This window comes from Antrostomus carolinensis, unplaced genomic scaffold (assembly GCF_000700745.2).
Source record: "Antrostomus carolinensis isolate BGI_N321 unplaced genomic scaffold, ASM70074v2 scaffold48872, whole genome shotgun sequence".
Taxonomy (NCBI): domain Eukaryota; kingdom Metazoa; phylum Chordata; class Aves; order Caprimulgiformes; family Caprimulgidae; genus Antrostomus; species Antrostomus carolinensis.
The window spans coordinates 3,410-20,873 of NW_010302618.1; the positions used below are offsets into that span (position 1 = coordinate 3,410).

Here is a 17,464-nt window from a genome sequence, read left to right on the forward strand (position 1 = left end):
CACTATCCCTAGTAGGGAGCTTTTTTATTCTACATTTCTATTCCTGGGGTATTTTTTTCTGCTCTCAGGGTATTTTCATGTGAGTATGTGACCCCCCAGCTCTGTGGTACCTCCTGATTGTAATAACTGTCACATATTAGATCTCAGCTTGCCTCTTAGCCAGAAGCAGTTTAGTTCTTTGCAGTATCACCCATCTGTCCCCTGGGGAGGCTTTTTGTTCCCAAGGATGCTGAGTTTTCTTCCACCCTGTCCAAAGGTGCCCCATATCCTGGTCCATGCAGGTAAGTTGCATGGACCACAGATGTTTTCCTAGCTTACAGTGTGGAAGATGGGAAGAGGACTCCCCATGACTGCTGTGTAGAGCTACCTATAAATGTACTGTTGCACCCAAAATACAACACTGTCAGTGCTTAGCACTTACTGAGAAATTCAAAGCACAGCTAAACTCATACTGATGGGCAGGACTTTTAGTCAGGCACCCACCACCAGGGTGTATGGCAGTATCTAAGTACCTGAGAAAGGTTTGCTTCTTCCAGAAAAGCTGAGATTGGAGGAGCAGGTTTAGAGCCAGCCTTCCTGCTCAGCTCCTTCAACAGATTCACACACAGAAGCTGACAAAACTGTAAGTTTCTCTGGAGTCAGTTCTCTCAAATTATATCACTCTCGCCTTCCTGTGGTAGGTGGAAACAAGGCAGTCAGTCCCTAGGCTGACTAGCTCAACTTAACCCTGCATCTCATTCAGCTCTTTGGCTGTCCACATCCCCCATCACTGGGTCAGACACAGCTGCTTCACCTTTGTTGGACAGTTCCTGTACTGAGCAACCAGCTGTCACCTCACAGGATTCACTTTCTGTTTTCAAAACACCTCATGGTTATAGCTCCAAGGAAGCCCATGTATCTGACTGACTGTGTTTTTCTTGTAGGACCTGGGACTAGAAGGAACATTCCTCAATGAAGTGCTCTACAAAAATGCAACTTTCCTCAACTTGGTGGATCCCATCTCCCATGACTTGCTGATGAGCCTCGCTAGAGATCTGCAGTGCCCCAAAAAGGTGAACCCTTCCCTCAGCTCAACAGACATTTTGACACAGAGCACAGATGCAAATAGAGCCTTAATGGGCTGACTTGTGCCAGGTGATGCTCTGCAATCCTTCAGAACCAGCCAGTGTACACCCCTGGAGTGGTAGCATACAGAATGTTGAGCATATTTCTGTAGAAAACAGTTAAAACTGCCTCAGAACATGAATGCAGCTGAAGGAGGGGGTGGTTATGAGTGCAGAAGTAAGGAATTTACTTTTCACAACAACAGTAAACTTGGTGACAGGGTACAAGCAAGATAAAAACATACTGGGGTGGTGTCCCAGAGGTTGAAAGCAGCTAACTTATGGGGCTGCAGAGGGGAACAGAGATCTCTGCACCTCTGCCAGGCTGGTGCCTCTGCAGGAGGAGGACAAGGACCTCTTTCTTTCTTGGCCCTTTGCCATATGTAACTATCCTAACCCAGCATTACACCCCCCCTTCTAGCCTCCCAGATCTCTGCATAAAGAATGGTGCTGTAGGAATGTATTGCATCTCAGGGTTCAAGACGCAAATGTATTACATGCACAGTATCTCTGCACTGCTCCAGCACTTTCCTTCAGAGAATGAGGAGAGCGGAGACAAAGAAAGGCAAGGCTGAGTGCAGACAAACATCACAGATGCCACAGTCCCACTGCAACACCAGCATCTACTTCTGTTACCCTTTGCCACCACAAAACCTGGATTTGCAATACATCCATTTGCTCATTGGGCTTGGCAAGTGTCATGTTTCCTTTATAAGGAGAGCAAGAGAGTGAATTTCTTTATTCAAAGAGAGACATTAAATACACACTGCTCAGAGCAAGCAGTGGCACCCTAGGGAATACAAGGAATGCCTGGTGTAGATTAGCGGCTTTTCTAACCTTATTCTGCCATCTCCTGAGGCTCTCTGATAACAATTAACCAGTCGGGTCTCAATAGCCAAACTACATTCAGCCAAAGTTTAATCATTATAATTGGGCTGCAATGCAGCCTGAAAAAACTTCTTTTCAAGTGTAATTTTTGTGGAAATTTTATAAGCATCTAAAAAGGAAGAGGGTGGGTTGCAGCAGTAGTACCTCTTGACTATGCTTCACTTGAGCTCATCTCCAGCTGTTCTACCAGACCATCTCCAACTTCATGCTGTGCAGTGCCCTTCAGGGGAGGCACCATGAGGGGACATGACCCTACTCCAGTTACCCAGGTGCCTAGCAGATAACACTACAATTTTTATATACCTGCATATACCACCTCCTCCTCTATTTTCATGTCTTACAGATGCACATGCTTATCTGCACTGACACATGTAGCATTATATAAATAAGATTTTTACCATTCCTAAGTAAGGAGTTGCCCCTCAAAGCCAAAAGGAGTTTAATTAAGAGGTTGGAGAGTTCAGCACCAGCACCCTTCCCAGTACAAACATCAGCAGACCACATCCTCTCTCCAGCCCCAGCTGAGCATCTGGTGGGTGTTAACTGTATTACAAGCAAGCAGGTGGAGTGCAACTCCCAGTCTGTCAGTGGAAATTAAATCAGGGAGGACACGAGAAGGAACAGGAGGGTAATTCTCAGTTGTGGGCCAACAAATGCTTGCAGTGCATTGTGCCAGCTTCTGTGCTGAAGCCTGGTGTGCACGTGCACCTGCTTGGAAAGGTTTGCTGTTGTAGGTGACAGCGGGGTGCCAGTTGAAGCCTTGCCAGCTCAGTAGTTGTCTAGAACAAGGCATCTAACCCAAAAGCAAGGGCCAGTCCCTGTGGGGTTCCTCGGGGAGCTGGGACAGGGATCAAGGGGTGCTCAGCTGAACACTGAGGTTGGGATATGTCTCCACTTGGCACAGCAGAACAGTCGTGTGCTGGCAGCGCATCCCTGGGGAGTTCAGCTGATTCAGTGACTGCTCAGGAAAGGCACAGTGCAGCTGTTGGCCCACAGTACAGCACTTTAACTGCTTGCAATAAAGAATAAATTAGCATATTCCCTGACAGCTTTACTGTGTGTTTACCTATCGAATCCCTAAATGCACATGTTGCACCACAGCTGGAGGGCTGAGGAATGGGAATGCAGGTGTCTAGCAGCATTTGGAAAATATGATAGAGGGGGCAGAAATCCCAGCCTTCAGTAGCTGCCATTTGCCATTCTGCTTCACCAGAGGAAGAGAGGTGCTGTTCAAAGTCACAGCGATAGAGAATGTGTGCAATAATAAACCTGGGAAAGTAGCAACCATCATGGTGCCATCTTTTCCTGATCAGTTACTGCAGGGGCAGGAGGGAACTGCTGGCATTGGGAAGCTCCCAAACTCAAACCTCCAGAAGCAGAATGGACTGCAAGGAAGTAAGATGGAATATGAGGAACTCGCTGGATCCCTGTCCTGGCATCTCCCAGCTGGAGCATGGGAGGGAACAGAGTGAGGGTGCTGCTGCAGGAGGAGTGGGCATGTCCCAGGGCACATGTCTCCCAGCAAGAAGCAGCTGGGAGATGGGGCAAGGGTGCTGACTGCTGAACTTTCCATGAGGGGAACAGATTATCAGTCTAAAGACAGTATGCACTTAGAGTTTGGGAAGCACGGCCACAAAGGAGATAGACATTGAGCACAATCCTGTAACACAATGAGTTGGCAGCTTGTCTGTCCAGCTGGGAATGGGTGCTGCTGAGGATACAGCAGTGAGGAGCTGAGACACCCATGCTGTCCCTTTTGAAAGCTGGCCTTTTTGAAAGCAGAGATCTTTTGTAGAAAAGGGTGTATGGGGTCCCTGCACAGAGCCCTTCTTGCATTGTCAGCCACCCCTGCCTTCTTGGGTGTTGCCTGGGCTAGAGCAGGACCCGCTGCCACAGCTCTAGAAAACAACTCCCTCTTCTGAGCATCACTTGCTCCTTGGTAGAGTGTGAAATTGTAGCCCCACTCTGGGCAGGAACATGCCGGCTGGGCTGGAGTCCTTCCTGGCAGTGCAGAGCTACTCCTTCTCCAGCCCAGGAGGAGATGGCATATGGCACAGAGCCATCTCAGGCCTTCTCACCATTCCTCTTTCATCATCTTTTCCTCTTCTCTTCATCTCCTCCCCTATATACATTCCCCTGCTCCACTAGCTGCTCTGATCCTTTTCAATCTTCCTCTCCTTTCCCCCTTGCTTCCTGTTCTGTGGTGCACATAGAGGCTAACCTCTCCCTTTGCTTTCAGGAATATGACCCCTGGAAATCCTCGGACAGGATCTGCAGGCAGCTGATTTACCACCTAACCCCCCACTCCAAATGGCACCGGCATGGCATGCCCCGGAGGAAGTCCCAAGTGTGGTAAGCAGCCTGTTGGGGACAGTGTGGATGGGCAGAGAGGGGGATCTGCCAGAAGAAACTGTGCTGCAGCCAAGCACCATCTCAGTCTGCCACTACTGCCCTTCTCAGAGAAAGGCAGGGCTGAAAATCTGCATGGCAGCCTCTGCTCGGTCTCTTAGAAAACCTCAGCCAAATGGTGCAGGGTCAATGCCAACGCTGCCTCTCCCCGATCTGGTTTGCTATTTACACCTTTTTTTGTAGTCTTACAGTTTTTCAACCTCTCCTAAATGCATTTAGATCAATCCCACTGATTGCATAGTGCTGACAACCCTCCTGGCAGGCCTTGCAGGGCGTTTGGCCCTCGGAGGAGCATGGGCAAAGCTGGCAGCCTTGCAGATACACACACCCATGTGCCAAGCTGAGCTGGCCTCCAGCTCTGCATTCTGCTTTGTCCTTGGTTATTCTAGTAACACTTTGGAGAAGGTCTCCCATTATGAGGCACTATCACAAGCTGATCACCCCATTCTGTAGGAACCACTTTGGACTGGCTGGCAGAGCAGTGACCAGACCATCCTTACTTGCCTCCTACCTCTCTGCCAGGACCAGGCAAAGGACCTGAGATGATGCAGAGCCTCACACACAGGGAATATGACTTGAGGCACATTGGCCACAGACAGCTACTGGATGGCAGCTGCTTTCCACTACTACAGACATGTTCTGACACCCACACTTGTTCTCTCCTTGACACTTGCTGGTTTTTCTAACCAGATAAAGAGCAATCCCTGCTTCTTATAAATCCACCCCTTCTCTCCTCATGTTCTTTGAGCAAAGCCTGTTCCTGTGACACAGATCATCAGTGCTGAAGAAAAGACAGAGAAGTGACTAAGAAAAGAGAAGCTCATGTTAGCCCCGTTAGGTTCACAGGAATAAATGCAGGATTGGGTAAAAAGAAATGCAAAATTGGCAGCGCTCTGAGAATGGCCTTGGGCTTTTCTGAGACTTTCAGAGTATTTAATGCATGTGCCAGCAACTTAAAATCCCCCATGGGAACTGACATTTCCATCATACCTTTCATTCTGACTCAGAGGCAGATCCCCAGTGCATCTTAAGGCATAAAATCCCCAATACCATGATTTCCAGGCCATCTGCCTCTCACACCTGCAGACCCACTTTACCATTGAGTCTGAGCACTCGAGTTGCAGTGCTCCCATCTCCAGTACCCCACCAGGCAGGACTGTTTGTGCTGGTTTGCAGATGGGAACCACAGCACAAGACTGAGGGACCAGAGCTGAGCAAGTCCTTTTCCAGACCCACTCTGTTGGATGGTGTTTTCCCTATGGGATCGTGCAGAGCGCTGGAGATGCAGGATATAGAGAGCAGGTCTGACCTCATCCCCATCCCCTCTCAAGATAAGACAGGCTTAAAGATAAGTGCTGGAGACAGGGAGAGCTCTTTAGGGGGTGGCTGTCTCCCTTCCTTTCCAAGCTCCCTCTTGCTAAAACCCACCTCATTCTTGTTTTCCAAGTGAAAAATCCCTCCCCACTGCTAACTTAACCCTCTGCTTCCGACTCCTGTTTGCAGGCAGAAAAAAACCTCTTCTCCAGTTGGACTCCAAGCTGGAGAGCCAAACTGGAAGTGTTCCCTCTGCACAGCTCAGGGAGAGCAGAGGACTGCCTGCTGCAAACACAGAGAGGAGGTCTGTGCCCAGAGGAAGAGCTCTGGGCCCCATGAGCCCAAATCCCACACAAAGGGGTCACACCCAAAGTACTGGCCAGGTACAGAGCATCTGTGAGCACAAGCAGGGAGAGGGCAACAAGGCAACGTGCGATGGAGAGAAATATAGGTCCAGAGTGGGTGGCCCAGCCTGTCAGCCAGGCCCAGCTGCAAGGTGTTACATAAGGCACAACATAATTTTGATTAAATATTAAACAACAGAGCTTCCTCTTTTAAGACTGGAGATGCGGCAAAAAGCGCCTGCAGAGTTGGCATCTGAGGCCGCTGCAAGAAAATGGATGTTGTCAGTATCAGGAAGGCAAAAAATAGCTGCTTCATTTGGAGATATCAGGGCCTAATTTTGTCCAGCCAGGCTGTTTTTACCTGATCTGAATTCTCCACTTTTCTCTGTCTGCTAGCGGGAGTATTTTACTATGATCTCTGTTTCTGAACTCATGCTCTTGGCTTGTACGCGTCGTGCCATCAAGGTCCTGTAGATAGCATGGGTGTAGCAGCAATACTTTGAAGGCATTTCTAAAATCTAATGGGGATTCGGGACAGCAGGGAGGAATCAGTGCATGGAGACCCCATTCAGGAACTGAATTCTCCTCTCGCTTTTGCTGTCTGCGGGGCTTTGGCTTCTGGATTTCACAGAGCTGATGCAGGACCCCTGTGTTCTCTTCTGAAATGCGATTTCCGCTTTCTGGCAGCGTGTCACATGGGTCCGGGAGATAATTAACAAGCCTAGCCAGAGAGCTTAGAGCATCAGCTCAGCCCAATACAGAGAGCTTGGAGCATCTGCCAGGTTTTAATTACATTTGGGCTGTTACGGAGATGTGGTATGGGAGATGGAGAGGACCTGCAATACTGGAGCTGGACCATGCACTGAGTCCAAATAGCAAACCAGTGGGTAAGAAACAAACTAACTGTAGTTATGTTCCCATCTATTCTCTGTGGGTCCCAAAACATCCAGCAAGTACAAACCAGAGCCACCCGTGAACTGATAAAGCATAAAGCATAAGATACATTCCTTTAAGCACTCCTGTTTCGACACAGGCCAGAAGCAGAGTCCACAAAGAAGTATGGAAGGAGAAAGCTTATTGCAGCACAGCAAACTCAATCCAACAGCTGAAGCAAGTAGGAGAGATCCAGCCCAGGCTATGCCTGGTTTCTCTGCCTGATTAAACTGTGAAAGGTGATGCTGGGAGGTAGTTTGCCCTCTGCATCCCTGCCTGTGGGTCCTTGACAGTGTATGATGAAGGGTTAGCAGTGTCCCAGCTGTGCCGTCACCCAGAGAGACTATTTCAGCTGCCCAGGTGATACTCAGACCAGTCTGCCACACTGAAAGCAAAGGGTTCAGTTCTCCTTTCCTGCAAAATCCTGATCTGCAGCTCCCAGCCAACAGCCTGTATTCTTCTTGCAGCTGACCCTGCTCGGCTTGGCTGCCCAACCAAACAGGGCAGGTGAGCTCTTGGTGGATTTACTCTGGGGCTTTTAAAATTAAAAAACACAAAAACTGGAGGATAAGATTTCTGCAGCAGGGACCAGCATGGCTTTACTGCACAATTTTCAGTCCTTTATATCCTAATGGGAATTCAGTTTTAGCACCATTTTGCAGCTGTATAGATCACTCATACTTAATGAGCAAAATACATCCTAGAGTGTTGTATAACTCCAGCTTTGCTTTCTCATTAAATTGGCATTTATAGTGTAAAGAGTAATAGATTAAGAAATGCTCCTCTGCACAGATATAGGCTTTTTAGGCTATCAACACCACTTCCATGGAATTTTGACAGATGCAGAATTTTTTGCTACTATTAATTCTTGTTTTCAGAAGTCTTGGGGCCTCCTGCAATGCTGAATTAAGGAAAACTGCATGTGCTAGTGCAAGTGCCTCCAGAACAGGGCTGGACCCAGAGGGTGTGTAGCTTTCTGAGGGAAAAACACACTGGACTGCCATTCAGAGAGGAGAAGGGTAGCAGGGGAAGACAGCCTTTGTCTGGAGAGCTGGATCACAGCTTAGTACTGTAGTGAAGAAGCTGTGAATTGCCACTGAGCTGTTTAGGCAAGACCATGTCAGAGAACCTTATGTACCTTCCACTTGCATCATCCCCAGAGCTGGCTACTTCAGTGCAAAGGATCAAACCTGAATCCACAAAACATGCAGGCAGTAAACACAGAGTGATCTTCACAATCAGGGTGTTCCTGGCACAGAAAGAAATCCAGATTTTTCACACAGTGCCTGGTTCTGGAAGAGCAAAGACAATTGTGTGTATGAAGTTAGTGATTCCCAAACTGCATGCATCTGGGCTTTCCTTTTCGCAAGTCTCACCACACTTTTACTTTGCTCATCTGAGTGAATTTCATCTTGGCTAATCCAAAGCTGGGTGGAGAACAGAGTATCCCTTCTGGGCTCATTGCTCTGTTTCTTAGTTGTTGATGTGCATTGCTGAGACATTGTGGCATTAGATGCACTTTTAAAATGCAGTGAAAGCACTTGCGTCTAGAAGACTGCAAGGAAACAGCTCTAAAGGGCTTTGGAGCTTTTTTTTTTTTCTTTCTCTCCTTGAAAACATCACTCAGGGCTGCAGATGACAGCTCTGGCAGATTAGATCCTAGCCTTCACATGGCATGAGGTGAATATTAACTACAGCTTCATGTCACCCTTATGCAACAGGGTAAATAGGCACCATCATTCATGCTTTAGAGACAGAAAGCCAAGTTACAAGAATACCAGTCAGTTAACTAAAGCCACATGGCGGTAGTCATATGGGAGTACAGGAACTGCCCCACACAGTGTTTCCAAGAAGCTGCTGCTCACAGAGATGTCAGCTGGACAGATGTGAGCTGGTGAATAAGTTGTAGAAAGAGGCAGGAACTGTACCCTCATCTTACAGTGCAGAAGGTCCCAAACACTACCCATGATCAGAGTTCCCAACAGCATTGAGAGGCAGGTATATCTGCAAAGGCTGTGGGAGATGGGAGAAAGGGTCATCCAGCAGCTTGACGCTGCCCTGACACAGATCAGAAGAGAAAGTCCAAGACTGGCAGGCAAGAGAAGAAGGACACTTTGACAGAGATGGATAATGAGTGAAATCATAGAGGCTGGGTGGCAGATAGTAGTTAAAAGGAATCAGCAGAGACCTTGTGCCTTCGTGACTCTTACACAGCTGAAGGTCTGACAAGGACATAGGCTGGTACACTACACTGACAGTGAGGAGGCAGCATTATTCCCTGCTTTGCTAGGGTAGACCTAAATAATGAGGGGAGACAACAACAAGATCAAGTGGCAGCAGCAGGAAGGCCAAGGGTTCCCAGCTGTCTTGAACACATCTTCAAGGACAGAGTGAAGATGACAGCAGAGCCAGGAGGAGGAGAGGGGCTCAGATGCATCAGCACCTACAGATAACCATGGTAGGAGAAAGGCTGCCTTTGCACTGCTTTCTCTCCACAGTGAGGGATCTCCCCACAGCTGATGAAGAGCTTGGTTGCAAGGGTGGAGATGTGACTAAGGGACTTCTCTTGAAGTGGCCTGTTTGTGCAGTGCCTCCATCTTTGCAGAGGTGCTGGGCCCAGCCCCAGAACAGCACAGGCTGGGTTAGTCTAGGTCAGTGCTTTTGAGGCTTCTCTACCCTTTTTCTCGTCTCACTAGAGGCAGCTAAAGCCAGCCCTGCACAGCAGCACCCTTTGCCACAGGGAAGCAAAGCAAGCAGATTATGCTAAGTAGGCAATTAAAAAGCCCAGAATCCATCCTCTAAACCACTGTTCAAAACAGAGAAGCCATCCAGACATGCCTGTCACTAGGTTCTGTGAAAGGAAGAGCAGCCAAGAGATACTTGGCTCAGGGCTAATTAGCCACTACTGGTAGTGCCTGTTAATGAAGGAGGGGATACACAGTGATGGGAGTCTCTGGCAGGAGGAACATTTTACATTTGGAGGCAAATTAAATGTAAAAATAAAAGGGAGGAGGGGAAGAAAGCTGGTATTTCCCCAGAGAGACAGGCAGGGACTAGGGGGCATCCTTCGTTATTGTAATCCTATCTGACTCTTATCATCTCCTCCCAGCCTCTCTCCATAGCATGGAGACAAGGAAATGAGGCTGGGACTCCAGGAACCTGAACAGTTTTGGGCTGAACAAGGTCCTCCAAAGCCCACAAAGCTAAAAAGAGGTCAAGCACTGCTGTGGCTGCTGCAAGTCCCACTAGAACAACAATCAGGAGCCATTACACCCCTTCCCCGCAGCCACCAAAGAATTTAGCTAATGAGAAAGAAGTTGAAGGGATTCAGTGCTAATAAAATAAAAATGTGCAGAGCTCTCAGCTTCATGGCCTCAAAGAATGGACCCGGAAGAGGGCCTAAGGATTAGGTTCCTTGAGACAGGTCCTGGAGACAAACAACTAGCTATTAAATTCATATCTCCTAATTTTTTTCGTCTCAAGACAGTTCTGACTTTGCTTACATTAGCTGAGTCCTGAGGAGATGGGAACAGTGACTGAGCCTTATGTGGGGAGAGGAAAATTTTTATCCCAGAGAAAAGCCAAGGGAGGCAACGAGATGGGTTCATCCCTTTCCCAGCCCACATTTGTGACTGAGAGATAGAGAACCTTCTTCCAACACCAGCAGTCCCTCAGACCCCTACACTGCCTGACCTGATCCTGGGTGGCTCTTACACGTCCAGGCTCATGGTGCAGCCTGAGGACCGTTGGCTAACACGGAGCAGAGTTGGCACCCAGGGAAGGGATAAGTGTGAGAAAAGCCAGACTGCAAGGAGGGAGTTGGGAATGATACAAGGAACAACTTGTTTCACATGAGAAAGAAGGAGATGTACCTAGAAGAGCTCTCTCTCCCTCAGGAGGGCTGGACTAGGGTTGCAAGCAGGGCCTTGATTCTTTATACATTGGAGGGTGAGTAGGCACCATTCCTCACGGGATGCTGCATCTAGCTCCAGGCAGGCAGTAGGGACAGGCTGCTGATTGCCCTTGCTTCTTGTTCAAAGTTTCACAGGATTTCTCACTTGCAGACGTTTCTCCAGCATCTGAGGGAGTGGGGGTTTGTTTCCTCTCTAAGCTTGCTGCAGATAATACAAACACAGTCTGCTTCCCTGCATCCAGCGTCCAGATCCTTGTTAGATGCAAATCCCCATGATTATAAATCCGCACACAGCAGTAGTTGTGGTAGCATTAGGTTAATCTAGCCTCCAGTGCTTTGCAGTCCTCTGCCCACAAATCCCATGGCATCAAGAGCCATGTCGCTAAGTAGCTGCTTTGTCTCACACAAAGAAAATAAAGCTTCTGCAGCTGAAGCAATCTTTAAGCCTATTTTACTTGCAAAAATTAGAGGATAATGGATGACCCATTTCCCTGGAAATAAACCTGCCATTTTCTCAGCTGCTGCACAAGTGTTTGAGAGCTTGGGGTCCTGTGTATCATGCCACCCCATCCCAAGAGAAAGAAAGCTTAGCAGAGCTCAAAAAAAAATACCAAGTGTTGGATAACGCAGAGTAAAGCAGCTACCCACGTCTCCCTGTCCCTTTCTGACAGCAGATATATTTACCTCCAAAGCAACAGAGGAGAAGGAGCAGTCAACTCTTCTGTGTGCCCTGCCCCAGAGATGGTATTTAGCTGTACCTCTTGGAGCTGCACAGGAACACCAAGGAGGTGAGGAGGAGAGCTGCCAGGGTTCAAAGCACGCGTGGGGCATCAAATCTCATGCTTCAGCACTTACCAGAGAGCCGAAGGCCTGGCTGCAGCATTAGGGGCTATGTCCACCAGGGCAAGGCTTCTACAGACACGTCCCTACAAGAGGCATTTTTACAGGCAAGAGAACAACTTAAACACAGGAGCCCACAGTGCTGAGACAGGAGGCCCAGAGTCACGCTGGCAGGTACAGCAATGAGGGCAAAAGGAAGCAGCAAAAAACACAGGAAAGGAAAGAAAAACGAGCCAGCAAAGGAGGGAAGGCGGGCCCTGGCACAGGACAGGAGGCAGGAGGGTTTAAGCACATTCAGCCAGGAGCAGTCCAGTCTGGAGAATCAATTACGGGGACATAATTTGTCTGCTTGATTAAGGCCTCCTTGGGGTATTGGCTTGTTGCTGAGGAGAGCAGCAGAAGGTACCTGCTCTGGTTAGAGCACAATCCATGACTTATTACTGCAGCCCCTGCATAGCAGTGAACAGGAGGGGAGGCTTAATGGGCAGAGACAGACAAGCACATTGCTTTTGTCCTTCTGATATTTCCCCTCACTTATCACTGTCTGCACTCAGAGCCAAGTCACTCCAAGTAGACCCAAGAGCCATCCAGACTTGCCCCCTGTTAAGAAAGCTGCTGTTGCAGACAGAGCAGGAAAACCAGCACCTGAATGCTGAGGCCCCGCAGAGGGAGCGGTGCCGGCTCAGACGTGCCCTCCAGTGGTCCCCACTCCAGCCTGGTTCCCATCCCAAACTGGGAGCTCTAAGGCTTGTTTCTTGTAGCTTTACAATAGGAGGGTCAGAGGAGGCTTTGCACAGACTCAGAGAAGGCTTGGGGCCAGGAAGGGGTGTCCCTGTGTTTATGTCTCCTTTCTGCCCCCCCACCCCAGGATCTGCTATGGGTTGACAGCACCATGGAAGAGCATTTCCAGGAGCCACAGGCTGCATTTATACAAAACGGGCACTGAAGTAATTACAGCCTTGCTTCTATGCTTGTTTATCCTGTATTCCCCCACACCCCCAAAGTCTTACTCTACAGTGATAGAAGCCAGAGAAGGCTTCTGTCTCATCCCTTTTACCAGCCCGTACTGGATACAGGGGACTGTTGCCCTGCTTCAGTCAGGTTTACACTCCAGATTCATTTCTCCCTGCTTAATCTGACCAATATGAATTCACACCTCCACTGTGCATTTGATGCTTGGTTTTGCTAGAACAACAAGTACTCCGTATCAAACACTCAGATAAAACATTTTGCACAGCTAAAGGGGTAATATTGTGCCAGGGGAGACCTGAGACTCTTCCACCTTTGAGGCCAGTCCCTGATAGATTTTATACAAGTCAAACCCTCTTTTGTGGTAAATTGTGCTACAGCATTGCCAGTGGTTGGTGACAAACTATAGGAAAAAAACCCCACACGACATTTTTTCCAGGAGAGTTGAAGAAATACAGCTCCCAGGCAGCCTGGACTGATAGCAAGCGTCCCTTGGATTATCAGGAAAAGGGAGGCTAGCCCAGTGCCATCCAGACAGCAGCGTGCACAGTTCACAACTCCTACTGCTACTGCTGCAGCTAAGAGAACTGCACCGCTGCTGTGAGCAACGTGGTTGATTAATTCTTCATAATCCTTTTTTCTGGGGCCCTGATATGGGAGAGAATCTTCAAGTGAAGGCCCTTTCGAGAACGCACTTGTGTGCTTTCAGACCAATTATAGTTCACCAGTACATCAGTCTTTGCTGTTTGACAGTACAAACAAGCACTGCTCCCCTAGCCCGTCCCATGATCCACTGAGGAGTAGTCTGGGTCATGTGAAGTGTAAATATTTAGTAAGTAATACATAAGGATCTTTTAAACCTTTAGGTCTGAATATAAGTTATTCCATGCTGTTATTACCTCTCTACCATGAGAGCCCTTTAGCTCAAACGCATGCTTGCAGATACAGCCTCAGCCTTGCACAGTGAATCCCCACAGGAAGCACAAGGACACACAGAAGTAGCCTGAACAAAGTGCTGCTAAAGCCAGAGCAGGAATTTGTGGGCTGGAGAATTGACAGGTCAGGCCATGAGGTCTTTCCACCTCACACTCCTACAAGGAAGCACAGCTACAGATTTGCCAGTGTTGAATGTGTCCATAAAGGGCTGTTGTGTGCACTGGGGCACATTTATTCACTTGTATTATCATGTGCTCTTAGGGGATTATTAAGGAGTGAAATTTCCAGGATGCCATGAACTGCATATGGAAAGCAAAGCTACAGAGGCAGCGTCACGTCCTCCCCACAGCTGCCTGGCAACACTAAGGCTCATAGGGGCATTCTCACCTGCCACGGGAGCTCCTGCGGTGCTGCAGCCTCCTCCAAGGAAATTGCATGTCCCCATGTACCCATTGCTCTCAAGGACTGGCTGTACCACAGGTGTGCAGGACACTACAGAGAGCCAGATAGGAAGAGTGGGGACCTTCAAAGTGGTGGTTAAGTCTTAACCCACCCTGCTCCTCCCAAGCTCAACAAGGCACTTACAGACCCACTGAGCACATGATTTAATGACACTAGTGGGGGTCCTACTAGGGCTCCCATATCCTTAAAGTTAGATGTGTCTGAAAGGACAGCAAGACTAATATCATTTACACTAAGGGATCAGGTTCTCCTACGTTACACCAACATACATTTCTACTCAATCTTGCAACGGATCCCCTCCAGCTCCCATAGCCCCACAGCTCCCACTTCTCACAGCACTCTCACAAACCCACAGTCCACCCTCACACCCCACTCCCTTTGCATACCCAACAGCCCCATAGCACAGCTCTGCCTGCTGTGCAGCTTGCCTACCTCCTCCTCGCTCCACTTGCCAGGCAGACAGCAAAAGAAATGGCTGAAGCCATCTCTCTAGATTTCTTTTAGCACCTTTACGCCCTCCCCACCTCCTCACAACTGCAGCAGATCCCAGATGATCTGCTGACCACAGAGACCCAAATAGGCAGCCACTGGTGCTGCTTACTGACTAAGGGCTGCTTGGGAAGGCTTTTAAAGGGACATGCAGTAAATCCACTCCTGGAGTGCAGTTTGCCTATAGACTGTTTTCCTGAAAAAATACCCATTTCTCAGCCTTTTAACACTGCTGTCCTCTACCATAGCCCTGCAGCACATTCTGTTTGCAACAGAGCTTGGCATTCACCTGGAGAGGTGGCACACAAACAGCCCCCACACAGAGCAAAGCAGTGCACTTGCAAAGTTTGCTTGCCCTGGTTGTTTTTTGCTTTCCATGCATGAGCATCTGTATATGTGTACACAGACAAACCCTTTGAAATGTGCTGCTGGAAGACACTTCAGCATTCCATGTTTAGCCACTTCTGGCAAATTTTATGTGTAAATGCTGAGAATATACAGGAAAGCCCCAGAACAGTCTACCCGAGGCATGGTGCAAACCTTGTGCTTGTTTCCCAGATGAGCTCCATTAACCCTTTGCTTAACCTTCTAGCCCATGTTCTTAATAAGTTCTTCTTGTCCCAAGTGATCTGTCACTTGGGTGAGAGATGGATGAGAGTGGTCCCCTTAATGATGTCTCTCTCTCCCCTTTTCCATCATTAGCCTGAAGAATAGCCTGCAGAAGAAGGTGAGCCAGGACTCCATGGATTTGTCAGGGATCCCCCTGACCATGCGGGATGTCCACCGCATGGCTTACTACCTGCAGAACAACGGGGACCACCTCACCTCTGTGGACCTGAGCTTCACTGAGCTGAATGATGATATGGTGCGCCTGCTGCTGCCCTTCCTCTGGGCACTACCCAAGCTCACTCACCTTTCCCTCAATGGCAACCGACTGACGCGGGCAACCATGAAGGAGCTAACTGACACCATGAAGGACATGAACAAGTTCCCTTGCCTGGCTTGGGTTGACCTTGGCAACAATGTGGATGTCTCCTCCATGCCACAGCCATTGCTCGTGGGTCTGCGCAAGCGCCTCAGCCAGCAGACCACGCTGCCTACCATCTATGAGGCACTCGACTGCGACTCAGAGATCTCCAGTGGGCAAGAGGGCAGCCAGCCAGAGGACGAAGCATCAGGAAGCACCCCACCACGTGCTTTCTCTCAGCAGGGCTGCGAGAGGTGACTGGACAACAGGCTGGCACTGCCACACTGAAGCTGCCCCAAGGAGAAGTCTTGAGTACCAACATCAAGCAGAGGATCAGCTTTACTGGCTTCCTTTGGCTCTTTTCTCTCGCCTTCCCTGGCATCTCCCCCCCCACTTGCTGTGAGACAAAAGACTGTCTTCCCCCCACAACATGCACCGCTCCCTCCCCTCACTGCCAAACCCATCACCCATGTTCCAGAGAGGAACCAGTGACTTACAGTGAACCTGGTCCCCAGGCAGGGTCTCACTGGAAGATGGGAAAAGACCTGTCGGAGTCAAGAATATCATCCAGCAGCCATTGGGTTGAGTGAAAGGGATGGGAGGGAACCTAAAAGAGAAACAGGCTTGTAGTTTACGTCCTTTCTTCCTTTTCCTATGCACCTTGGAAACCTTGGGACCTGCAGTCTTGAGTGTGAAAGGAGGTACCCCAAGAGCCTAGCTGCTGTGGAGCTTAGTTGAAGGGCTCAGAGGCCAGAGCTGGAGCCCGGCAGTGTCTCCCTCTTGTGTCTGGCTCCTTTTGTTTTGTTTTTTTCCTATTGTGTGTTTTGTATTAACGTCTGAACAAAGGGACCTGGTCAGAGACCATTGGATTGCATAGACTGGGGCGGACACATGGCTTGGAACTGCAGCATCAGGATATTTGCTGTGTGACCGGGGTGAGAGGAGGGGAAGGAGGTATGTGTTGGTGGGAGCATGGGGGATGGGATGAGTTGGGATGGGGTGGGAGGAGGGGGGATGAGAGGGAGGGGGAACAGTCTGGTGGATTAGCAGGACTGGTTTCGAAAACTTGTGCTTTTGTACTAAAATTATGAGTTCCAAGTGAAATTGAGGGAAAGCAGACAGCTAAGCGCGTAACTGTGGCACTAGAGGAGCGAGCAGCGAACGTGCCAGAGGTGCGCGCTTCCCAAACTAAAGCGCAATGCTTTGGCTCCTCATGGTACATTGCATACCTCGTAATACAGACACGACCTGAGCAGCTGCATCACCATTTCCACTGCTGTCCAAAAACCAAACCACTGACACAATATTTCTAGTGTTTTCCACATTGCTCATGCTCTATGTAAACATAATAAACAGTTCTCTTGGACGTGAGGGTGAAGCACTATGGTGTCTGAGTATCTGGGTTGTTCACAAATAGAGCCAGCAGGCCAGACACTGGAAGAACATGGAGCAGGAGTCTTCATGCAGTGCCTGAGCGGTGTGGGAGAGGATCAGCAGGTACCATTCCCATTGGTGAAAGTGGCTCATTCCTCCAAGGATAAAGTGAATCACAGATGTTCATTTGTGGTAGGCTGCCGCCCTTCGTCTTGCAAGGTGCTGATACAAATAAACTGATCAGACTTTAGCTGATAAGTCAAGTATTCTCGATTACCTGTCCCTGCAGGAATTTAGAGAGCAAGTATGTTTTTGAAAGAGTTAAAAGTTAAAGAAATCAAACATATTTTAAAAATCCCATATAAATCCTGGCCCTCCTAAATTAACAATGGTAACTTTGCTTTCCTCTGCTCATTCTCTCTGGGAGTCTCAACGCATATAAGCAACTCATATACTAAGCCACACAAATCCACATGAAGTAGATAAACCTTTCATGCTCCTTGCTGGTTTTACAAGGCATTGG

At 48.8% G+C, this 17,464-nt stretch overlaps 1 protein-coding gene across 1 annotated transcript; it reads left to right on the plus strand.

Moving 5' to 3' along the window:
- The first annotated feature begins 494 nt into the window (after positions 1-494).
- Positions 495-15,951, plus strand: LRRC75B (leucine rich repeat containing 75B). Its single transcript, XM_010163843.2, has 4 exons — positions 495-521; positions 924-1,052; positions 4,231-4,343; positions 15,303-15,951. Exons 1-4 carry the CDS (start codon positions 495-497, stop codon positions 15,823-15,825), a joined length of 792 nt encoding a protein of 263 aa, XP_010162145.1. The 3' UTR covers positions 15,826-15,951.
- Positions 15,952-17,464: the final 1,513 nt, after the last annotated feature.